The sequence below is a fragment of the Mercenaria mercenaria genome, chromosome 17 (genome assembly GCF_021730395.1).
Source record: "Mercenaria mercenaria strain notata chromosome 17, MADL_Memer_1, whole genome shotgun sequence".
NCBI lineage: Eukaryota > Metazoa > Mollusca > Bivalvia > Venerida > Veneridae > Mercenaria > Mercenaria mercenaria.
The window spans coordinates 70,809,109-70,836,150 of NC_069377.1; the positions used below are offsets into that span (position 1 = coordinate 70,809,109).

General features: G+C 35.7%; 1 protein-coding gene across 2 annotated transcripts; it reads left to right on the forward strand.

Moving 5' to 3' along the window:
• Positions 1 to 23,454, forward strand: LOC123538124 (uncharacterized). Of its 2 annotated transcripts, XM_053528573.1 has the most exons (9): positions 1 to 113; positions 6,459 to 6,541; positions 7,624 to 7,695; positions 9,228 to 9,363; positions 16,046 to 16,140; positions 16,858 to 16,935; positions 17,248 to 17,467; positions 17,661 to 17,945; positions 23,182 to 23,454. In XM_053528573.1, exons 1-9 carry the CDS (start codon positions 65 to 67, stop codon positions 23,421 to 23,423), a joined length of 1,260 nt encoding a protein of 419 aa, XP_053384548.1. In that variant the 5' UTR covers positions 1 to 64; the 3' UTR covers positions 23,424 to 23,454. The 2 variants fall into 2 exon arrangements, with proteins under 2 accessions (XP_053384548.1, XP_053384549.1); XM_053528574.1 differs by lacking the exon at positions 7,624 to 7,695.
• The last annotated feature ends 3,588 nt before the right edge of the window (positions 23,455 to 27,042 follow it).

Genomic DNA, 27,042 nt, shown 5'->3' on the forward strand with positions numbered 1-27,042 from the left:
TTCTTATCAAACATGTTAGTGCGCGCTCTCTCTTCGTCTAAGTTTGGAACGAAACTGTTTCGGGATGAGATTGCTAAGTTTCCTTAGCATATTTGTTAATGTTGTAACACTAGGTGAGTCTTATCTCTTGAATTGCTAGTACTTTATAGATAATATTGGATGTTATAAGAAACAAGAAATATCTTTAAAAAAGATTGTCGGCGAATTGTAGGAAGACAAGAAGTTTATGATGTTTTCCTACCATTTGTGTTATTCTATCATCTTTCTAACATTTTGCAAATAGCAAACCTAAACACCACACTTCTACAATTTAAATGGGTGTCTTTTAATTTTTCACAAAGGTTTCGTAGGTGTGCAATTTTGTTTCTTTATTCTCATAATTACAGCAGTGGTCTGGAAGACACTTCTCTACCTAGAAGACTTTAATCGATCGGCTAATGTTCAGCTTTTTTTGTTAATTGATAATTGTTGGTATTTGAACAGGTTTTTATTATATTTATTATATTTATTTATCATATTTAGATGTATCAATATTCTTGCTAAATAAACTGAGCGAAACGTAGCTTTAAAACTGTGAACATCGTCATTAAGGATAAACGGTTTGTCTGACATTTCACTCAGCGTTGCACAATCAGCAGAGAGAAAAAAAGACAATTTCGTCCAATCAGATAGTGTTGCATAAATCCTTCATTTTGATAATTTATCTATAATGTGTTATCAAGTACACTGTAGTCTGATTTGCAAACTTAAGTCACGTGGCATGGGTCGGTCCAGGTCACGAATTCGTTCTTAACACGGCATTCACCGAAAAAATAGCAGATGCAAAAAGTGTTATCATATAAAAGTATTATTTACTTATATGCTATACTATGCCCCAACGATAACTTGATATTTACAAACATGACTATAAATAGATTAAAATGGAACATAGGGAATTCAACATTTTCCTAACATGTTACAATCTAAATATTTCTAGATTTTATACCAGTTACGAATTAGCTCAGGCCATCCTTAAAAAATTGTTTGTTTGCAGTAACGCGACCCAGAATTTTTAGTGTGAGTAGGTAGGTAGGGATTTTTTTTTTTTTTTCGTTTTTTTTTTTTTTTTTTTTTTGTATGCTAATTGTACAACACCTACATTTTCTTTTTAACCCTCTGGTATGTACATCTTCTGGGTACTAACACTTCTCTGTAGAAGTTTTTCATTTAGAATTTAAAGAACGCTTATTGGATGTGTTTAAGCAAACATGGTACCAAAATATGTATGGGTGTAGAACATTATTTATTTATAGACATGCAAAAGACAATTTTGGATTAGAAAGATATCTTGATGTTTTGCCGCCTAAATATAGATATGTTGTATCAAAATTAAGGTTATCATCACATGCATTAGCTATTGAAACTGGACGTCGTACTGGAATTGTTAGAGAAGAGCGTTTTTGTACATTATGCCACAGTAGAGATATTGAGGATGAGTATTATTTTGTATTAGTATGTCCAGTTTACAATAACCTTAGGCATGTTTATATCAAACCTGATTATTATCGTAGACCAAGTGTTCAAAAATACGTTGATCTTCTTAAATGTGATAAGAATAGAATAATGCTCAACTTAGCAAAGTATATCTATTATGCATCATCGTTAAGATCAAGTTTATTGTAATACTTGATACCATACATTCTTAATGTATTATTGTTTACTCAGAAACATTTTGTAGAACATATGTCTTATAAACATTATGTCATTTGTTCACCCTCCATCTATTTATTTATTGTTAAAACTGTCCGCATTACATGTCTTTTTGTTGACAAATATTTATATGTATACATGTATCACAAAAAACTGTATAGGTTACGTGAATAAAATTATCTGTCTGTCTGTCTGTCTGTATAATGCTAACTTGATTGTAACATATCTGCAAGGGTGGTAGTTTTCACATAGTATTAATACTAATATTACTAGTAATATCACCTTTTTAATAACAATAAAAACAACAGATAGCCTGACACCAGTCAGAAACAGAGCTTATTATCTCCATATGAACTTAAAAATTTAAGATTATCAATATATTAAACAAAAATAATTGGCCAGACCTTTTGAATGGCCTTGCACTGGCTAGGGTAATAAAAAAAACATTACATTCCTTAGGATTCAGCATTGAAGTACATAGCAAAATCTTTGATATTTTAATACCCTGTAGACCTGAGTCTGATTACTAGCACCCGCACTCCTTCAAAGCCTATGTATCATGTAATTTTAAGACAATACTTAATTGTTTTACATTGTTTACTCAGGGCTTAAGCAATGTTAATATTTAAGGGAGAAGTCATTTCTTCCTCAGCTAAGATTATGGAGAAGTGGAGAGATTTTAGGGAGTGGTGGAGTGATTTTAGGGAAACGCGGAAAGATTTTTAATAGCGCCATGACATGCAAGTTGAAAATGGAACTAAATATACTTATCAATGTAAACCTAATTTCTTATCCTTGTGAATCTAATGTGATTAAACTGCAAATTAAAGTTTTTTTCTCTCTTGCAATGATTGCCTTAACCAAGAAAAGCCTAATCTGAATATGAATACAATTAAAAAAAGCTAGGTTAATTCTATATCAGCAAAAAATAAATCAAGCTTCCAGTGCTAATGCACTCAAAGTCAAAAACACAAAAACCCATAAAAGCATTTCACAGTCACTTCTTGAATTAAATACATGTCAATAGCAGTGACATCACTATGACATCACACATAATACATGTCTTCTTTGATCTGCTACTGTCGGCACACATTAAAAGAAACAGTTGTCAAACAGATTAAACCCAGTTTCTGATGGCAGGTGTCAAAAATTTGCATGAATTTCAGTTACATTATTTAAGTCACAGAAAGTTTCAGTAATAATAACTATGTTTCTAAAGTCTGGGTTTTGAAAAATAGGAAAAAGTGGACCCATGGAAATTTAATTTCATGCAAATAAGAAAATCTAGAAATGTAAACATTATGGATTTCTTTCGCTGGTTTTAGTCATTGCATTGAAAGGATGTTTAACTTTTATAAATAAATTTTCAGGTAAGAAAATTTTGTTTGTCTAATATTTTTGACGTTTATTGTGCTCTTTCCAAGTGACTTGTGCAGTGTCACTGCAGTTTTATCCTCGGGGCAGATTAAAAAGATTATGCAACGACAAAAGATCAAAACTAAAATTATTATTTGTTTGCAAAATTGTTTGAGAAATTATGAAAGATATCTAAGAATTTATCTATCCCAGATGTTTTACGTACGAGAAAAATCATTATTTTACAAATCTAAAACTCGGTTAAATACGCCTGCAGTATTGCACAGATAACACTATGTACCACGATTTGTCCATGTGGAATTTTTTAAACAACTTTTTGCATGAATTTTTGTAGTATATCAGAAAATCGGCAGGGCGTTCGGTAGACCCGAGGTTCTGGGTTTTCACTCGCACTTATCGAGAAAAACTCGTATTTGACCCACACAAAAAAATTTCCCGTGCGTCGGCTTGACCCGAGGAAATTTTCTTTTATGCGTCTCGAGTTCGAAAGAACTGCCCCTTGTCAATCAAAATTCCGGTGAATTCGAATATTGTTCGCCGCCATAAGCGGAAGTATGGCAGTAGGCGGAGCTTGGTATATTAATCAGCTTCTGGCAGATGTCAGTCATGCCACGCGCCGACTGACACGTGGGCTTCTCGCGGTTTGTATTTGGTACAATAATGTCCGTCATTGCCAAAGGTATTTATTGATCAATGTGTAAAAGTTACTTGATAAACAATGCATAGAAGAGCAGCCTATTATCGTATTTGTGTCACTTGTTAATTAGCGGTATACAGAAAGGTAACATTCACATATTTTGTTTCTTATCGGTCATATCAATCATTCATGTAGTTGAACCTCAACGAACACTGTCTAGGAAAACTTATAAATACAAATACAAATAGTTACCCAAAAGAAATAACGAAACAGGAAAAAATAAAAACATGGCACCGATAAAAAAAAAAATCCGAGTTTTGGGTTAAAAAATTGTTTGAGTCGCGGCGATTTTCGTGAGTCGGTCGCGTTACTGCAAACAAACAATTTTTTAAGGATGGCCTCAGTGGTAAAGCATACAGTCCATGTTTAACAGATCCTTTTCCGTGTGGGTTCGAAACTCAGCATCGACATTTATTTATTTTTTAAACTTTTATTTCACTTTTGCATAAAAATTAAGATTCCTTCATGAGCTCTGTGACAACACGACAGAGAGGTATCTAAAGGCGACATAGCAGATCAGAATAGTTTATTATATAACAAAGATGATATTGATTAATGCAAATAATGAACATATTATTGTGTTATATAAAGACATATATACAAATACAAGTATGCCCACGGACAGAATGTCGAGCCCACCAGCACCTTTGACCTCTAAGTGTGACCTTGACCTTGGACCTAGGGACCTGCTTCTTACGCATGACACTCCGTCTTATAATGGTGAACATTCATGCCAAGTTACATCAAAATCCTATGTATGAAGGAGAAATGCTCCGGACAGACTTCAATTTGACCTTTGAGATAGGAACATGGGTTTGCACATGACACGCTTTCTCATTGAGTTAAACATTAATGCGAAATATAAACAAGATTGGTCTATGCATGTCAAAGTTATGATCCGGACAAAATCGGACGGACGCACGCACGCACATATACCGAAAGTTGCGACCGTATCAGCTCACCGCAAGCGTGCTCGACAACAAACCATCAAAGAAAGAAACAAAAATACGGAAGCAAAAATGAAAACGAATACGAAAACGAATGGGAAAAACAACAAAAAAATTCTGGAAGAAAAAAACCCTCAGGATTCGAACCCACAAAACGATCTGCTTACACCCAATTATTGTCTGCATTTTACCCAACTGAGCTATGTTGCCAAATACTAATGAAAGAAATACTAATATTTGCTTGTCAAGTAATGTGCAAGCATTATGAATGGTTATTTCATCAGTTATCATGACTTAGACTCGTCCTCGCGTTTCGGCGGGAATCACGTTATCATTTGGGATTAGTACCACAAGATATATCATGTGCATACACGTGCGATTTCCTTACGTTTTATGTTTTTTTATGTAAGTCTATCAGAAAAGCAACAAGTCAAAGTTATGAATGTATAAAGAGTAGTTAAAAGGAAGTACATTTAAAGCCTATACTTAAATTTTTTTATCTTGAAGGAACAAGTAGAAAACATTCTGAAAATGAGAAACGTTCTAGGAACCTTTTCAAGAACCTTAAGAATTGAAATGTATGTACTTCAAATTTTAAATCATTTTGGCTGGTATGTAAACCAGCATGTTTCGCAAAAGGTGGCTATATAAAGTGATTTTTTCTGTAACATTTTAGGGTCGATTCAGGAAGGCTTTTTACGATAAATTCATTACAACTCCTGAACAAATTTCATAAAAAGGTATAGCATAGAAAAGAATAAAAAATGTTTTATAGGACACAGCATTGTTTCATGCATATTCAAAGGTACAATTTTAAAACAAACTTTTGGTAAAAAAAAGTTCTTCTATGACAATTTATAGAATCATAATAAATTGTGTTTCAGACATCTGCTTTGATCGCTACAATTTTTTCAACCTTTAAGAAATAATGTATAGAAAAACCGTGTTTTAACGTTATGAATACACGGAAAGGGGTTATACGTCCGCGGAATAATTTCACGAATGAATACACGGAAAGGGGTTATACGTCCGCGGAGTAATTTCACGAAGGCGTAGGCCGAGTGAATTATTCTGGCGACGTATAACCGATTTTGAGTGTATTAATTTAGGTAAAACACGATTTTGCTATACATTATTTCGATTCTAATGTGCCCTTAATTTAAAACAGTAGATAAAATATTGCAGCGCTCTTTCTTGGTCGCAACAAAAACATTGACGTCATCGCACCATAACGTTACGTCATTTTAGCATAAGCGTGTTTAAACAGAAACACACATATTAGAATAACGTTTAACTTACGCTTTTTAGGTCAGTGAATTTCATGTTAACGATCTCTTCTACCAGGTAGGATGGATTCGGGGGTAACGTCTATGTCAATGAATAGGTATTTGTTTGATATTTTCTATACGTCAACGACAAAATATCTTTTGGAAAAAATTGTAGATTCCACAAAATACAAATTTATTATTACTGTTAGAGTAGTTTCAATACTGTATCTGTGAATATTTGAAAAGTCTAGAAGGTTTATGTGTAAAACATTGTTATACACGAAAAGCGCTCATTTTTTTAAATATTCCTTTATGCGCTATAATGTTTTTTAATACAGTCTTTTACGTCAAAAGTGCAACTATAATCGAATCTAAAAATAGAAGTGATAGACATGGTTCTGTTCAAGAAAAAGTCACGTAGGGTAGCCACCTTCATACTTGATATGCAGTTAAAAAAACGTAGGTATGATTTATTTACAGGATATAGCACAAGATGTTTCGAGTGCACACATGTACAATTTCCTAGTGATTGTACACAGCTGACAGATTGCAATTCTGATGAGGTACTGTAGAACATATATATCAGATACATATTCTCTTCTATTATTCTTTTAACAATTCCTTAGCGGCTTAACGCGCCAACTGTATACGTCCTCGCAAGAGGTTCCACAGAAATTGGAAGATAGAAGAATGATGTGTACATGATATTATAAGTTGCCTGAATTAAAGCGGTCAAATTGATATGCTTACAAATTAACCTTACAATTATATTTTACTATGAGCATTCATATTTGCTTTATAAAGTATTATTAACAGGTAGGATAGTTTATTAATGTTGAAAAAATGTTAACCATTATGTTTAGAACCAGCGAATACTGTATCCGTCTAGTATGTGAAAATAAACAGGATGAGTCGTTATTGCCATTTTCTAAGATACTTTATATCAACTTTAATTTGTTGTATTGTAAAAGGTTACAATATATGTCATATCAATACAATATGGTAAATGCTCACACTGGACGATTGGTACACATAAACTTGTAGAGAACTGAATGTTGCAGTAAATAATATATAACAAGAGCACCACAATGCGGAGCAATATACGCCAGAAGGTATGACATTTGACCCCTAAGTATGACCTTGACCTTAAGTGTCATCTCGATGTGGTGAACACTTGTGCCGAGTTTCTTTAAAATCCATCAAGCAGTTCAAGAGTTACAGAGCGGACACGAAGCAAAGTCATATGACATTTGACCCCTAAGTGTGACCCTGACCTTGAAGCGAGCCATCCAGAACATGCACTCTGCACGTCGCCTTGACGCGGTAAACATTTGTGTCAAGTGTCTTTGAAATCCTTCATGGGGTTCTAGAGTTACACAGCGGACACGAAATTGCTAACAGACGGACGGACGGACGGACGAACACCGGCGTCATAATATAATACGTCCCTTCGGGCGTATAAAAATGCGACCTGATTGTATGTGTGAATACTGGATCATTACAAAAAACGCAAGTGTTTACTCAAAGTAAGTACTGATGTGTATATTATAAATATGTCTGTCAATGAAAGATGTATGTTATAGTGAGTACTTCGATGTCACGTTGAAAAATCGCTTCACTTTTCATATTTACTGTTGTGTTTTAGTATTGTTTTACACAACAAGTGATAACAACAAGTGGAAACATAGTGTATAACTCTGGTTGCCTATCCAAATCGGTATGTCTCTTTCTAATTGATTTGTAAATACCAATTATTAGTTTGTAAGAGAAACATGAAAATACGAGCTGAATTCAGAAAATTTTGAGACTAACGCGCTTTCGTAGAAACTATTAAAGGTTTCTTCATGGGCTTATAGGTTGTTTCAATATACATTGAAAATACAAACATAATTGGTTTTGTTATAGCTGACTTAGAAGCGTTTTAACACACCACACTCGTATTCAAACTAAGGTATTATTTCATCGCAAGCATGGGGGCTCGAAGTAGGAAGAAAATTAAATTATTCTTATAGATGCGTTGTTATCTTAGTATACCAGCCAGTCAGACTGTTTAAGAATTCAAAACTGTTTACTGTGATTCTTCCGCATCCAGATATGTGTATAGGTGGTTAAGGGCATTTAATAAGTAAGAATCTAGAGTCCAGAAACTACCTCTTGTTGGGCGCTCTCAAACGTCAGAATCCTCCCTTAACATTGCGATTATAGGAGCCATTTGTAGAAGAAGACTTGAGTTATACAATTTCCCAGATAGCTTCATCAGTTGACACTTCTGGAAGTGTTCATGAAATTCTGACTAAACACTTGAAATTATTGAAGATGCAAGTCGGGTAACCTATCTTTAGGCAAAAGAGCAAAAAGCCTAAAGGATGCAATGTTACAAAAAAAAACCTCTAAAACTCTGCAAAAATGCTGAGATTAAATAAAGTTCTCACATAGGATGAAACAATAGAGTATTATTTTGAACCGCAAAAGTGGATAAACAACATGGAGTGGCTTAGAAAAGGGGCAAGAACGACCAGCTATCGCAAAAACTCCCGCCATGGTTGTAAACGGGTTCTTCACACAATTTTCTTCAATTCCAAAGATTCTGTTGTGTAAACAACAAGAGCACCCGGCGGATCTATTACTAGTACTAGATTTGTTACTATGACAATGTATTAAAATCAGAAAGCATTACGTTAAACGTCGCCAAGACTGGTTTACTGGGCATATGCTTTATTTATGTCAATGTAACTACACACATGAGCAATATTCTATAGCAGCGTTAACAAGAGCAGCAGGTCAAGCAACTGCCGTATCCTCCACATTCGCTCGACCTATCCTCCACATTCGCTCGACCTATGGTCCTTTTTTTAAAAATATTTTTTACTCTTTTTTTTGCTGAAAAAAATTGCTGGTTACGCGTCACTACAATTCCAGTAGCGCTCTCGGTAGCGCAGTGTATTAGTGTCTACAAAGTAGGTCAATGATAGGCTTGATGGAAAAATGCGTTTCTTTTAAGTGTGAATGTTTTTTAGGGACTGGGGTATACAATATGCTTAAACACAGTTTTTCTATATTGTATATAGGCAATATTACATTTTCTGAATTACCTTCGTAAAGTTGTTAGATACGAGTTGATAAATATGTGTATTCACGGACGTTAAACATCCCGTAATACATTCTTATCATTCAATATAAATTTAAGAAAATAACAGATGTATAAAATATCATGCTTTCATGGGCAATTCAGTTATTGCATTTTACTAGAGTTGCCCTGCTGTTTCGGCGCCGCATGACGGTAGAAGGTCAACAAGCATGGTAAATAAACGTTCCGAGGACATCATAACATGCCTAGAGTGTTGCCATGGCGACTTCTGCAACATGAACGGATGTAGATCACAAGGTAAATATACACAAGAATTTCTCCACATTTTGTGAATTGAAACAGCTCTTGATTAATATAAATTATAATAAAAACCATATAGAATGACATTTTATTTTAAACGGTACATAGTGTGCAATAGTACGTTGTCCCTGTACAGTTATACAGAAAAACGCATTTTAGACAGTTCATAATGTCCAATAGTACGTTGTCCCTGTACAGTTATACAGAAAAACGCATTTTAGACTGAACATAATGTCCAATAGTACGTTGTCCCTGTACAGTTATACAGAAAAACGCATTTTAGACAGTTCATAATGTCCAATAGTACGTTGTCCCTATACAATTATACAGAAAAATGCATTTTAGACTGAACATAATGTCCAATAGTACGTTGTCCCTGTACATTTAGACAGAATCTGCATTTTAGACTGTATATAATGTCCAATAGTACGTTGTCCTTGTACATTTAGACAGAATCTGCATTTTAGACTGTATATAATGTCCAATAGTACGTTGTCCCTGTACAGTTATACTGAAAAATGCATTTTAGACTGTATATAATGTCCAATAGTACGTTGTCCCTGTACATTTAGACAGAATCTGCATTTTAGACTGTATATAATGTTCAACAGTATGTTGTCCCTGTACAGTTATACAGAATGTGCATTTAGATCGTACATAACGTCCACTAATACGTTGTCCCTGTACAGTTAGACAGAAAGTGCATTTTAGATTGTACATAATGTCCAATAGTACGTTGTCCCTGTACAGTTATACAGAAAAAATGCATTTTAGACTGAACATAATAACCAATAGTACGTTACCCCTGTACAGTTATAGAGAAAAATGCATTTTAGACTGAACATGATGTCCAATAGTACGTTGCCCCTGTTCAGTTATAAAGAAAATGCATTTTAGACTGAACATAATGTCCAATAGTACGTTACCCCTGTTCAGGTATACAGAAAATGCATTTTAGACTGAACATAATAACCAACAGTACGTTGTCCCTGAACAGTTATACAGGAAAATGCATTTTAGACTGAACATAATGTCCAATAGTACGTTGTCCCTGTACAGTTATACAGAAAAATGCATTTTAGACTGAACATAATGTCCAATAGTACGTTGCCCCTGTTCAGTTATACAGAAAAATGCATTTTAGACTGAACATAATAACCAATAGTACGTTATCCCTGAACAGTTATACAGAAAAATGCATTTTAGACTGAACATAATGTCCAATAGTACGTTGTCCCTGTTCAGTTATACAGAAAATGCATTTCAGACTGTGAACATAATGTTCAATAATACGTTGTCCCTGTACAGTTATACAGAAAATGCATTTCAGACTGAACGTAATGTCCAATAGTACGTTGTCCCTGTTCAGTTATACAGAAAATGCATTTCAGACTGAACATAATGTTCAATAATACGTTGTCCCTGTACAGTTATACAGAAAAGGCATTTCAGACTGAACATAATGTTCAATAATACGTTGTCCCTGTACAGTTATACAGAAAATGCATTTCAGACTGAACATAATGTTCAATAATACGTTGTCCCTGTACAGTTATACAGAAAATGCATTTCAGACTGAACATAATGTTCAATAATACGTTGTCCCTGTTCAGTTATACAGAAAATGCATTTCAGACTGAACATAATGTCCAATAGTACGTTGTCCCTGTTCAGTTATACAGAAAATGCATTTCAGACTGAACATAATGTCCAATAGTACGTTGTCCCTGTTCAGTTATACAGAAAATGCATTTCAGACTGAACATAATGTTCAATAATACGTTGTCCCTGTTCAGTTATACAGAAAATGCATTTCAGACTGATCATAATGTTCAATAATACGTTGTCCCTGTTCAGTTATACAGAAAATGCATTTCAGACTGAACATAATGTTCAATAATACGTTGTCCCTGTACAGTTATACAGAAAAATGCATTTTAGACTGTACATAATATCCAATAGTACGTCATCCCTGTACAGTTATACATAAAAATGCATTTTAGACTGTTTATAATGTCCAATAGTACGTTGTCCCTGTACAGTTATACAGAAGAGCATTTAGATCGTACATAATGTCCAATAGTACGTTGTCCCTGTTCAGTTATACAGAAAGTGCATTTTAGATTGTACATAATGTCAAATAGTACGTTGCTCCTGTACAGTTATACGGAAAGTGCATTTTAGATTTACATAATGTCTAATAGTACGTTGTCCCTGTACAGTTATACAGAAAGTGCATTTCAGACTGTTCATAATGTCCAATAGTACGTTGTCCCTGTACAGTTAATAAACAGAAAAATGTATTCTAGACTGTTCATAATGTCCAAAAGTACGTTGCCAATGTACAGTTATACAGAAAAATACATTTTAGACTGTACATAATGTCCAATAGTACGTTGCCCCTGTACAGTTAAACAGAAAAATGTATTTTAGACTGTTCATAATGTCCAATAGTATGTTGCCCCTGTACAGTTATACAGAAAAATGCATTTTAGACTGTTCATAATGTCCAATAGTACGTTGCCAATGTACAGTTATACAGAAAAATGTATTTTAGACTGTACATAATGTCCAATAGTACGTTGTCCCTGTACAGTTATACAGAAAAACGCATTTTAGATTGTACATAATGTCCAATAGTACGTTGTCCCTGTAGAGTTATGCAGAAAAATGCATTTTAGACTGAACATAATGTCCAATAGTACGTTGCCCCTGTACAGTTATACATAAAAATGCATTTTAGACTGTACATAACGGCCAATAGTATGTTGTCCCTGTACAGTTATACAGAAAGATGCATTTTAGACTGAACATAACGTCCAAAAGTACGTTGTCTCTGTACAGTTATACAGAAAAATGCATTTTAGACTGAACATAATGTCCAAAAGTACGTTGTCTCTGTACAGTTATACATAAAAATGCATTTTCGACTGTTCATGATGTCCAATAGTACGTTGTCCCTGTACAGTTATACAGAAGAGCATTTAGATCGTACATAATGTCCAAAAGTACGTTGCCCCTGTTCAGTCATACAGAAAGTGCATTTTAGATTGTATGTAATGTCCAATAGTACGTCGTCCCTGTACAGTTATACAGAATGTGCATTTTAGACTGTACATAATGTCCAATAGTACGTTGTCCCTGTACAGTTAGACAGAAAAATGTATTTTAGACTGTACATAATGTCCAATAGATCGTTGTCCCTGTACAGTTAGACAGAATGTGCATTTTAGACTGTAAATAATGTCCAATAGTACGTTGTCCCTGTACAGTTAGACAGAATGTGCATTTTAGACCGAACATAATGTCCAATAGTACGTTGTCCCTGTTCAGTTATACAGAAAGTGCATTTAAGACTGAATATAATGTCCAATAGTACGTTGTCCCTGTACAGTTAGACGGAATATGCATTTTAGACTGTAAATAATGTCTAATAGTACGTTGTCCCTGTACAGTTAGACAGAATGTGCATTTTAGACTGAATATAATGTCCAATAGCACGTTGTCCCTGTACATTTATACAGAAGAGCATTTAGATTGTACATAATGTCAAATAGTACGTTGCCCCTGTTCAGTTATACAGAAAGTGCATTTTAGATTGTACATAATGTCCAGTAATACGTTGTCCCTGTACAGTTAGACAGAAAGTGCATTTTAGATTGTACATAATGTCCAATAGTACGTTGTCCCTGTACAGTTATACAGAAAGTGCATTTTAGATTGTACATAATGTCCAATAGTACGTTGCCCCTGTACAGTTATACAGAAAGTGCATTTTAGATTGTACATAATGTCCAATAGTACGTTGTCCCTGTACAGTTATACAGAAAAATGCATTTTAGAAGGAAAATACATTTTAGACTGTACATAACGTCCAATAGTATGTTGTCCCTGTACAGTTATACAGAAGAATGCATTTTAGACTGTATATAATGTCCAATGTACGTTGCCCCTGTACAGGTATACAGAAAAATGCATTTTAGACTGTACATAATGTCCAATAGTACGTTGTCCCTGTACAGTTATAAAGAAAGATGCATTTTAGACTGAACATGATATCCAATAGTACGTTGTCCCTGTACAGTTATACAGACAATTGCATTTTAGACTGTACATAATGTCCAATAGTACGTTGTCCCTGTACAGTTACACAGAAAAATGCATTTAAGACTGAACATGATGTCCAATATTGCGTTGCCCCGGACAGTTATACAGAAAAATGCATTTTAGACTGAACATCATGTCCAATAGTACGTTGTCCCTGTACAGTTAGACAGAATGTGCATTTTAGACTGTACATAATGTCCAATAGTACGTTGTCCCTGTACAGTTAGACAGAATGTGCATTTTAGACTGTACATAATATCAAATAGTAGTACGTTGTCCCTGTACAGTTATACAGAAAAATGCATTTTAGACTGAACATAATGTCCAATAGTACGTTGTCCCTGTACAGTTATACAGAATGTGCATTTTAGACTGTACATAATGTCCAATAGTACGTTGTCCCTGTACAGTTAGACAGAATGTGCATTTTAGACTGTACATAATATCCAATAGTACGTTGTCCCTGTACAGTTATACAGAATGTGCATTTTAGACTGACCATAATGTCCAATAGTACGTTGTCCCTGTACAGTTATACAGAATGTGCATTTTAGACTGTACATAATATCCAATAGTACGTTGTCCCTGTACAGTTATACATAAAAATGCATTTTAGACTGAACATAATGTCCAATAGTACGTTGTCCCTGCACAGTTAGACAGAAAGTGCATTTTAGACTGAACATAATGTCCAATAGTATGTTGTCCCTGCACAGTTAGACAGAAAGTGCATTTTAGACTGAACATAATATCCAATAGTACGTTGTCCCTGCACAGTTAGACAGAAAGTGCATTTTAGACTGTACATAATATCCAATAGTACGTTGTCCCTGCACAGTTAGACAGAAAGTGCATTTTAGACTGAACATAATATCCAATAGTACGTTGTCCCTGCACAGTTATACAGAAAGTGCATTTTAGATTGTACATAATGTCCAATAGTACGTTGCCCCTGTACAGTTATACAGAAAGTGCATTTTAGATTGTACATAATGTCCAATAGTACGTTGTCCCTGTACAGTTATACAGAAAAATGCATTTTAGAAGGAAAATACATTTTAGACTGTACATAACGTCCAATAGTATGTTGTCCCTGTACAGTTATACAGAAGAATGCATTTTAGACTGTATATAATGTCCAATGTACGTTGCCCCTGTACAGGTATACAGAAAAATGCATTTTAGACTGTACATAATGTCCAATAAGACGTTGTCCCTGTACAGTTATAAAGAAAAATGCATTTTAGACTGAACATGATATCCAATAGTACGTTGTCCCTGTACAGTTATACAGACAATTGCATTTTAGACTGTACATAATGTCAAATAGTACGTTGTCCCTGTACAGTTACACAGAAAAATGCATTTAAGACTGAACATGATGTCCAATATTGCGTTGCCCCGGACAGTTATACAGAAAAATGCATTTTAGACTGAACATCATGTCCAATAGTACGTTGTCCCTGTACAGTTAGACAGAATGTGCATTTTAGACTGTACATAATGTCCAATAGTACGTTGTCCCTGTACAGTTAGACAGAATGTGCATTTTAGACTGTACATAATATCAAATAGTACGTTGTCCCTGTACAGTTATACATAAAAATGCATTTTATACTGAACATAATGTCCAATAGTACGTTGTCCCTGTACAGTTATACAGAATGTGCATTTTAGACTGTACAAAATGTCCAATAGTACGTTGTCCCTGTACAGTTACACAGAATGTGCATTTTAGACTGTACATAATATCCAATAGTACGTTGTCCCTGTACAGTTATACAGAATGTGCATTTTAGACTGAACATAATGTCCAATAGTACGTTGTCCCTGTACAGTTATACAGAATGTGCATTTTAGACTGTACATAATATCCAATAGTACGTTGTCCCTGTACAGTTATACATAAAAATGCATTTTAGACTGAACATAATGTCCAATAGTACGTTGTCCCTGCACAGTTAGACAGAAAGTGCATTTTAGACTGAACATAATGTCCAATAGTATGTTGTCCCTGCACAGTTAGACAGAAAGTGCATTTTAGACTGAACATAATATCCAATAGTACGTTGTCCCTGTACAGTTAGACAGAAAGTGCATTTTAGACTGTACATAATATCCAATAGTACGTTGTCCCTGCACAGTTAGACAGAAAGTGCATTTTAGACTGAACATAATATCCAATAGTACGTTGTCCCTGCACAGTTAGACAGAAAGTGCATTTTAGACTGAACATAATATCCAATAGTACGTTGTCCCTGCACAGTTAGACAGAAAGTGCATTTTAGACTGTACATAATGTCCAATACTATGTTGCTCTTGTAAAGTGAAACAGAATATATTTCAATTTGTACACAATGATAATGTCAAGTTCTTCGTCGCCCGTTGAAAGCGAATCTTGTAACATAATACAACATACAATTCTTTAAACTTCATATAAATACTCATATAACTCAAGCACAAACTGTAATTGCATAAGCAAATATTTGAAAATATTATTATATTTATAATTTATTGAGGATCTCAGCATATTTCTTTTGAACACATTTGATAAAAATTGTACGTGTTTCAGAAATTCCGATCGCACAACGTGGCCCATACTGTTATACATGCGACGTACTAGATCCCAAAGCGTGTACAAATGTAAACATTTGTGGTAAAAATGAGGTATTCATTTTTTTTAGTTTTGTAATTCCATAATTTTAGCATGTTTACGTGAATATGCATACATTCGTTGCTTTCCATTACGGATATAATTTATATATAATATTTATGTTCAGTTTATTACTCATAAAATGGATGATAACAGTTCATAAAAAGTGATATTCGCAGCAAAAAATGTCATACCTTGAACGGGCAACTATTCGTCAAAACATGTGTCAAACACGAGCCAATCATATCTGGTTCCAAAAAAGTGTAATGCAATTAGCAGCCACGTTACATTTCGATAAAATTGTGAATTGACTGATAATTTTTTTTGCATATGAACAATCTAAATGAGACATTAACCATACAGATAACACACTGTGTGATACGATTGGTGAATAATTAAGTCAACTGACCAAATTGATATATTCACCTCGCCTATTGGTCTTTGTGAATTACATCTTAGTCAGGTCCATAAACTTGGATATTCGCCTTATCATAACTACTTGTATATATATATCTGTCGATGTAACTTTTTCAGGTCGATACATCCTCATATCAACCTCTGTATAAGGCAATATTTGTATAATGTTACTGAGCTGATTCTATATAAAATACCGATAAGATTTAAAGTTACACATTGATGAATGCTTTGATATTTCGTCACCTTAGCGCAAACAGCGGATAACGTCATTAACATAAGATATTTGCGGTAAAAAAATGTTGTTGTTTTTTCAGCTCTGCATGCTCTTCAGTCCTACAGACTTTGGTAGCCTTTCAGAAATTATTTACAGAGGTCAATGTGAAACAAAGGCGGTAAATAGATTTTTTACCCGTTTGCTACAAATTGATACCAGCTATTTTATCTTAAACTGTAACAATACAGGATGAAGTTGATTTTGAAAAAATAGGAACAATATAGTTTCTTCATTTTCTTCTTTTTGTTATAACATTACTATTTGGAAATTATAGGACTTAGTACATAACTAAAGCACACATATCAATTGAAAAAAGCATGTGATACGCGTCAAAATTCCCCTGCAATAACAGCTTGGAAATGTAAACAATAGAAGAAGAGTAAAATGTATAAAATGGCCTGAGCTATTTCTAGTTTTGCCTCAATTGCAGGCATGTGATGCAGTGTCAAAAGCATTTGTCAATACAAAATGTGTGCCCACGTGTTGCAATACAGATTTTTGTAATGATTACTGCGTGACGCCGACAGATGTTACTATGACGTCATCGTATCCAAATACTACTGACAATAATATGGCGAATACAACTTTTCATCCCACAGAACTATCAACAGTTACTTTACTTCTGACGCAAAGCGTTTCAACTACAGACGGTATATTTATTTATATAACGGAATGTGTGTAAAAAGGTTTTCAAAGTCAGTTGTCATCAGTATACATTTATAACTGCTGTGCCGATGCGGGCATCGGCTTCGACTTATTAAAATTCATTTAGTTTCATCATCATAAACCTTTATGAGGAGTCTCGATTTCCAGACAATTAAATATAATTGATGTTTCTTTCAGTTCGAAGGACCGGAACGTCAAGCAAGCCATCTTCACATATATTTACAACACCTGGAATCACCCAGTCATCAACGACTGGTCATTCTTTCCACTGCCATGTTAAAGACGGTTTTGTACATTTACAAAATTCACTTGCGCACTTATGTGTCCATGTTGTACTTCATCATACACCATTGTCTTGGAATGACGCACGAACAGCATGTAAAGCGCAAGGAGGGGATCTTGTTGTCCTAGACACTCATGACAAAGCTCTTTTAATGAGGAAAGCACTTGCCGGTCATTTTAGTATGTTGAATAATCACACATGAAATTGAAACTAGTATTTGATATATCTATTAATTGAATAGTTAATTGGTATGTTTTTACTAAAAGCGACACACCTGTTTGTATATGCGTACATACAGTTCGATTACTAGGTCATACGTGTTTACACGTTTTCAAACCAAATTTTCTCTACTTGCAAAATGCCCTTTCTACTTTTTGATTATGTTTTGTTTTAGCTTGAGCTCACGTTTTTCTTGTACAAGACAAATTAAAATATGGAACCCTGAGTTAAGGTTACAAAACGCAATCTTTAATGTTACAAACAATATGTTTACGTAAACGAACTGTAGTTTGCAAAATGCATATTTGGTTTTCTGAAGACTGTGTACTTCAATGTAGGCCATACTTTAAAATCATAAAGCGCACTTAGAAGCTACCTACATGCAACTCTGTTTATTCACCACGCTGCATTTTGATTACATTTGCTACAATTAATAGACGTAGGTATAGTAGGAACATGCTAGGAATGGTTGTCAGTACTGGTTCGCGTGTTTGTGATATAGGTAACACATAACTTTGAAACCAGAACAAATACAAGAATGGGCATTATTTAGATGAACAAAAGTGCTAGAAATGTCAATGTTTGGTTTTATAAGGTTACGTAATAGTATTGGTTTTAATACTGAATTTTATTGGACAATACAGTGATATTTTGATCTGTAAAACACGGTGATATATTTGGACGAGTATTCATTCAAAGAGACACACTGGACAAGCAGATAGACTAGGATGGGTACGAGTACAACTAGTATCCATTCAAAGAGACACACTGGACGAGTAGATAGACTAGGATGGGTACGAGTACGACGAGTATTCATTCAAAGAGACACACTGGACGAGCAGATAGACTAGGATTGGTACGAGTACGACGAGTATCCATTCAAAGAGACACACTGGACGAGCAGATAGACTAGGATTGGTACGAGTACGACGAGTATCCATTCAAAGAGACATACTGGACTAGCAGATAGACTAGGATGGGTACGAGTACGACGAGTATCTATTCAAAGAGACACACTGGACGAGCAGATAGACTAGGATGGGTACGAGTACGACGAGTATTCATTCAAAGAGACACACTGGACGAGCAGATAGACTAGGATTGGTACGAGTACGACGAGTATCCATTCAAAGAGACACACTGGACGAGCAGATAGACTAGGATTGGTACGAGTACGACGAGTATCCATTCAAAGAGACATATTGGACGAGCAGATAGACTAGGATGGGTACGAGTACGAGTATATTTATCCATTCAAGGAGACATACTGGACGAGCAGATAGACTAGGATGGGTACGAGTACAACGAGTATCTATTTAAAGATACACACTGGAAGAGCGCGTAGAGTATCAATTCAAAGAGACATAGTGGACGAGTAGATAGACTAGGATGGGTACGAGTACGACGAGTATCCTTTCAAAGAAACACACTGGAAGAGAACGAAGAGTATCCATTCAAAGAGACATACTGGACGAGCAGATAGACTAGGATGGGTACTTGTACAACGAGTATCCATTCAAAGAGACACACTGGACGAGTAGATAGACTAGGAACGGTACGAGTACAACGAGTATCCATTCAAAGAGACATACTGGACTAGTAGATAGACTAGGATGGGTACGAGTACGACGAGTATCCATTCAAAGAGACATACTGGACGAGTAGATAGACTAGGATGGGTACGATAACGACGAGTATCCATTCAAAGAAAAGTATGGCCTACATTGAAGTACGAGTACGACGAGTATCTATTCAAAGAGACACACTGGACGAGTAGATAGACTAGGATGGGTACCAGTACGACGAGTATCCTTTCAAAGAAACACACTGGAAAAGTACGAAGAGTATCCATTCAAAGAGACTTACTGAACGAGTAGATAGACTAGGACTGGTACGAGTACAACGAGTATCCATTCAAAGAGACACACTGGATGAGTAGAAAGACTAGGACGGATACGAGTACGACGAGTATCTATTCAAAGAGACACACTGGACGAGCAGATAGACTAGGATGGGTACGAGTACAACGAGTATCCGTTCAAAGAAACACACTGGAAGAGTACGAAGAGTATCCATTCAAAGAGACATACTGGACGATTAGATAGACTAGGATGGGTACGAGTACAACGAGTATCAATTCAAAGAGACACACTGGACGAGTAGATGGACTAGAATGGGTACGAGTACTACGAGTATCTATTCAAAGAGACACACTGAACGAGCAGATAGACTAGGATGGGTACGAGTACGACGGGTGTCCATTCAAAGAGACAAACTGGAAGAGTACGACGAGTATCCATTCAAAGAGACACACTGGAAGGGTAGAAGAATATCCATTCAAAGAGACACACTGGACGAGTAGATAGACTAGGATGGGTACGAGTACGACGAGTATCTATTCAAAGAGACACACTGGAAGAGCAGATAGACTAGGATGGGTACGAGTACGACGAGTGTCCATTCAAAGAGACACACTGGACGAGCAGGTAGACTAGAATTGGTACGAGTACGAAGAGTAAGAGTATCCATTCAAAGAGACACACTGGAAGAGCAGATAGACAAGGATGGGTACGAGTACGAAGAGTATCCATTCAAAGAGACACACTCGACGAGTAAATAGACTAGGATGGGTACAAGTACGAAGAGTATCCATTCAAAGAGACACACTGGACGAGTAGATAGACTAGGATGGGTACGAGTAGAACGAGTATCCATTCAAAGAGACACACTGGACGAGCAGATAGACTAGGATGGATACGAGTACGAAGAGTATCCATTCAAAGAGACACACTAGACGAGTAGATAGACTAGTATTGGTACGAGTACGACTAGTATCCATTTAAAGAGACACACTGGACGAGTAAATAGACTAGGATAGGTACAAGTACGAAGAGTATCCATTCAAAGTGACACACTGGACGAGTAGATAGATTAGGATGGGTACGAGTACAACGAGTATCCATTCGAAGAGACACACTGGACGAGCAGATAGACTAGGATGGGTACGAGCACGACGAGTATTTTTATCCATTCAAGGAGACATACTGGACTAGCAGATAGACTAGGATGGGTACGAGTACGACGAGTGTCCATTCAAAGAGACACACTGCACGAGCAGATAAACTAGGATGGGTACGAGTAGGACGAATATCCATTCAAAGAGACACACTGGACGAGTATATAGACTTGGATGGGTACGAGTACAACGAGTATCTATTCAAAGAGACACATTGGACGAGCAGATAGACTAGGATGGATACGAGTACAACGAGTATCTATTCAAACAGACACACTAGAAGAACAGATAGACTAGGATGGGTACGAGTACGACGTGTGTCCATTCAAAGAGACACACTGCACGAGCAGATAGACGAGGATGCGTACGAGTACAGTGAATATCCATTCAAAGAGACAAACTGGACGGGCAGATAGACTATGATGGGTACGAGTACGACGAGTATCCATTCAAAGAGATATACCGGACTAGCAGATAGACTAGGATGGGTACGAGTACGACGAATATCTGTTCTAAGAGACATACTGGACGAGCAGATAGACTAGGATGGGTACGAGTACCACGAGTATCCATTCAAAGAAACATACTGGACGAACAGATAGACTAGGATGGGTACGAGAACAACGAGTATCCATTCAAAGAAACACACTGGACGAGCAGATAGACTAGGATGGGTACGAGTACAACGAGTATCCATTCAAAGAAACACATTGGAAGTGTACAACGAGTATCCATTCAAAGAGACACACCGGACGAGCCGATAGACTTGGACTGGTACAAGTACGACGAGTATCAATTCAAAGGGACACACTGGACGAGCAGATAGACTAGGATGGATACGAGTACAACGAGTATCCATTCAAAGAAACACATTGGAAGAGTACAACGAGTATCCATTCAAAGAGACACACTGGACGAGCCGATAGACTAGGAATGGTACGAGTACGACGAGTATCCATTCAAAGAGACCTACTGGACTAGCAGATAGACTAGGATGGGTACGAGTACGACGAGTATCCATTCAAAGACACACACGACGAGCCGATAGACTAGGATTGGTACGAGTACGACGAGTATCCATTCAAAGAGACATACTGGACTAGCAGATAGACTAGGATGGGTACGAGTACGACGAGTATCCATTCAAAGAGACACACTGGACGAGCCGATAGACTAGGATCGGTACGAGTACGACGAGTATCCATTCAAAGAGACATACTGGACTAGCAGATAGACTAGGATGGGTACGAGTACGACGAGTATCCATTCAAAGAGACACACTGGACGAGCCGATAGACTAGGATTGGTACGAGTACGACGAGTATCCATTCAAAGAAACATACTGGACTAGCAGATAGACTAGGATGGGTACAAGTACAAATGGATCTTGTATTGTACAGGAAATATCAGATAATCGTTTTATTGCTTAGTTTTCTCAGTCAAAAAGGGAAACAGTCAGACGGACACATTCTCATGCAGGAACATAGTGCGAAGCGCTTACTGATTTTATATCCATGTGGATACTTTTATTGGTCAATTAAATTAACATGGGGATTCGAATCAATGTTGTGGCATCGTCCAATATAATACAATAAATTGTACCCAATAATATAATGAACAGTCACGTGTTATAAATGTAAATGACTGGTTGGAAGAGAAAAAAATGATATAGAATACAGTGGAACCTCTCTAATCTGAACATGCTCGGACCAGGAAAAAAGTTCCAATTAGAGGGTTTTCTGATTAGAAAGGTTCTATTCTAGACCGAAAATTTATGCTGTTTGTTATACATGATGCGTATATCCATCTACTTGTGACAGGATTAATAAACATAATTATTGTATAAGCTCAATATAGATCTATTTAGTGTGATGTCAATTTTCATGTTAATTTAACCTTTCAGTATCAGTTATAAACATTGATTTCATTATTTCTACATTCGCAGAAGGTAGGTAAAAAGAGACTATTTTACCTGTCTGGTTATTCTAATGATCTATTAACCCATATTTGGACTAAGTAAATGTAAATAGTTAAATCTTTATTCAGGTCGCAAGGGAGAACAATATCATGTCCGAGGACGGAACTTGTACTATGCAATAGGTTCCTAGATTGTATCATTCTTGTAAAATGACATAATTGAGAGATGTAGTTCTCAATGTATACGTAATATATATTTTCAGGATACAGCCACCCATTTTATTGGATAGGAGCAAAGGATTTTTCGAAACATGACCATTTCTCCTGGGTAAATGGTCACGGTTTGCATAACACAGCAGCCGATTGGAGTGGAGATCAACCTGAACATTTCAAACATGGCCATGACCAAGACTGTGTTTGCATGTTTAGAGATACTACACCAACTTTCACATGGCACGATAAATTTTGTAATTTGAAAGGAAATTATATCTGTGAACGAAAATAAATATTACAAAATATCATTTATTAAACGAAAACATGTGTTCTTTGTTATTGGTTACAGTACACCAAGTCTCGATTGCAACTGTCTAAAAGCAAAAATTGCATCATAATATTATCATTAAATACAGTAGGAACGAATCAGATGTTGAGCTGTAAGAAAGCCTGAAGAACAAATACACTGAAACGCTTTGAAAACGCAAAAACGCAATTTGTTTTGTCCTTCTCTCAACATTTTGGGAATAATCTGAATAAAATGTTTGCTAACAAGATTATTTTAGACCCATTACGTTGTAATTCTTGTGATCAATTTCGAAATCATTAATGCGTGAACATGAAATCATGGATGATTTATCAAGACAATCATCTTTTTCAATCTGCGGTAAATTCTATCCGATGATTATAATGATTTATAACTGCCGGACTAAAAACCCTGATTAAGTATCTATCTGCCACTCAGTAATGTAACAAATACAAGGACATAACATTAGACTTTATTTGACTTTAAATCACAAACGTTGTTTCTTGTCTTAATGTGTTTACAGGAAAAAACTGTATAAAAACGTAATTACAAGAAATTTTGTAAAACAAAACAAAACAAACAAACAAAAATGAAATACCGCGCATTATTTAAGATTTAAAATCCGTGCCCATTTTTTTTTTGTAAACTCATATCATCAGTAACTGTACGGCCTGTTTGACGTCTATTCATACTTTTGACTGATAACATAGATTTCGAGCGAGACTAGTGTTCATGTTTTAAACACATGTCTTGTTTCATAAGCCTGTCACACATGGTTCTTATGTCCATTTTACAGACCTACATGTCTCACGACAAGAAAGAATCGCGCAAAAATACAATTTTGTTTTCTCACTTTTGCCTTTATTTGGTATATATTAATACATGACTCTATATGAACGTTTTTGTTCAACACGTGTTTACTGGGCTCATACATGCAAGTCAAAACTTTAAAACTGAAACTGAAAATTACCTTTGCTGTCATGTAAAAACACTTATTAAATGGTTATCCGGTCAAAAATTAAACTGTTGACCGGTAATTCCTACTGTCATTCTGACTATTGACCGGCAAGTCATTAAATAAGTTTATACTGTGATATTTGCAAAATAGTGTATCAGAACAAGGCACATTATGACATTTTTGTTCAACCAGCTAACCTTAACAGAAACAACCCTGATCTATTTCGTGGGGACGTTTATCTCCCTTTCATTCTAGATGCTTATCATTAGTATACATGATGGTGCCTTGATGTTTTCATAAAACAATGACTAACAAAAGTATATTTATTGATATTATAGACGCCCGATTGATAATTCCCAACTTCTTTTATATATTTTTCTGTGTGATGAAGTTCAATAATTGAGTTCTATTTTGAAGTTTTATCGTGCTTATTAGTATCGTCTTTAATTTTCGTTATCTACTTATTATTTAAAAAGATGCATATTCACAACAGCAGTTTGCATGTGGTGGCCGTAAAATGTTGTCCCATATTTAAGACTCAGAGTATTGCGGGTTTTTTTTATTCTTTTGAAATATGGATACCTTTCAGTAGTATTATGCCGGTGCCAGGGGGTTGGGGCATTAGGGATGTTGCCAATTTCATAACATCTCATATACAGACTCATTCAAATATTAACCTTTAGCCTGCTGGCGGCAAGTGATTATGCATTTCCGACCAGTGCAGACCGAGACCAGCCTGCACCAGGTCTGCACTGTTCGCTATTCAGTCAGTAAATTTTCAGTCAACACCCCCACTGTTCGCTATTCAGTCAGTAAGTTTTCAGTCAACACCCCTTCAAATAATAAATGGTACTGCCCAAAATAGAACGATGGACCAGTCCATTTTAGAAATTTAGCAGGCTAAAGGTTAACCGAAAGTGACCGCGTATCGTCATATATCCGGAAAACCTGGGAAAATGCTTAGTAATCGATTATATCGGTTGCATAAATGTTCCCGGTATTCTGTTATACCATCTACATACATGGTTGAACTGTAAACATTACTATCTGAAACAAAGATTGTTGTTGATGTTCTCATTGTGGTCTATAAATGTAGTTCTGGAAATCTACAATTATGATTTCACATAATTTATATATTAAACCAGTACTTTGTTGAACGCCGCTGTAGTGTTTTGTTCACCTATCAAATTTGGCATGATTGTAAAACTGATTAAAATTATACTTTTCGCCACATACATTATAATGATATTGCAATGACAGTGTTTTCAATATCGATAATCTATAACAGAAAGAAGCCCATATAACCGAATATAATATGTTTTATTAAGTTATAAATTATACATAAAACTAAGACTGGGTAGTGCGCATGCGTGAGTTTGTAAACGCGATATTTTTCGCTCCCAAATTTGTTGGATTTATTAAAAGATACAATCTGACTAAAGTACATCTCCTATATTACGCTACGCATAGGATCTGAAAACGACCTATTCATTGCCTCGTTCTGACGGCTCTTTCGCTAGCCAATCAGAGCCTAGCTTACCACATCTTGCAAATCTACATGTAGCATTGACTTTTGATATTTACAATTCTTATGTAGTAATGTATTAGATAGCCGGTTAGCTCAGTCGGTGGGCCACTTGCTTTGTAAGCGAGGTGTCCCGGGTTCGAGTCCTGGAATAACCGCATATTTTTCTTATCCTTTGACAATCGAACAAGTCCTCTGATTGGATAACTTAAAAATAGCAATAATGGAAATCCAAAATATACAGAAGACGAATGTGAATGGGTCGTTCTCAGATCTTCGTTTAGAAGATCAAGTACTTTAGTCAGATTGTAAAAGATAAAGTGGATATACTAAGGTTAAAAGTTGATGGACATATTGGAAAAATGATGCCGGATGTGTATATATAAAGTTTATGAATCAAACTTGTGTGAATATCTGGAAAACGTCATTTTTACTTATTTTCTTTGTCTCGATTATACACATAATAGTGTATATTGTAAACACTTTTCAGAATGTGTAAACAATCACAAACGCTGGATATTTATCCTCTATAATTGGAATTATAGGCAAAGTGGTCTTTGCATTTGTCCGTAGGCGATGGCTGACAATGGGAATTATACTGAACTTGAACCCGTTAGATTGTCGGATAATACACATGTTAAGGTACCAATCACGGTATCAAGATCTGATCTATTGACCCGTGGTGATCAAACGATTATCACATCTATGTTTAACGGCAGTAATTTGTTCACTCAAAACGAAAGGGGTACGGATACTTGGACTCAAAATGTATTTATATCAAATATCGACGAATATAGTCGTCAGACTTCCCCTGTTGCTGCAAAATCACGATCCCAAGATAACCAAAATTCTGACTCAGATGTGTTGGAGTACAATAAGCTAGCAGATAACTCCAGTCTCTTCCACAGAGGTTGTTTACTAACCAAATTATTACTGACTACTCCAACAGTGAAACTGAGTTGGATCGAGTACGATGTTTCCTGTTTGAAATTGTTCGTTCTAATGCTGATTGTCCATTTGATGACAATTCTGAACTGAAACGCAGAGTACATACAAGAAATGGTGATTCCATTTCACTTAAACTCGCTAAAGATATACATGCGGTTCTTTGTGTCACTGAA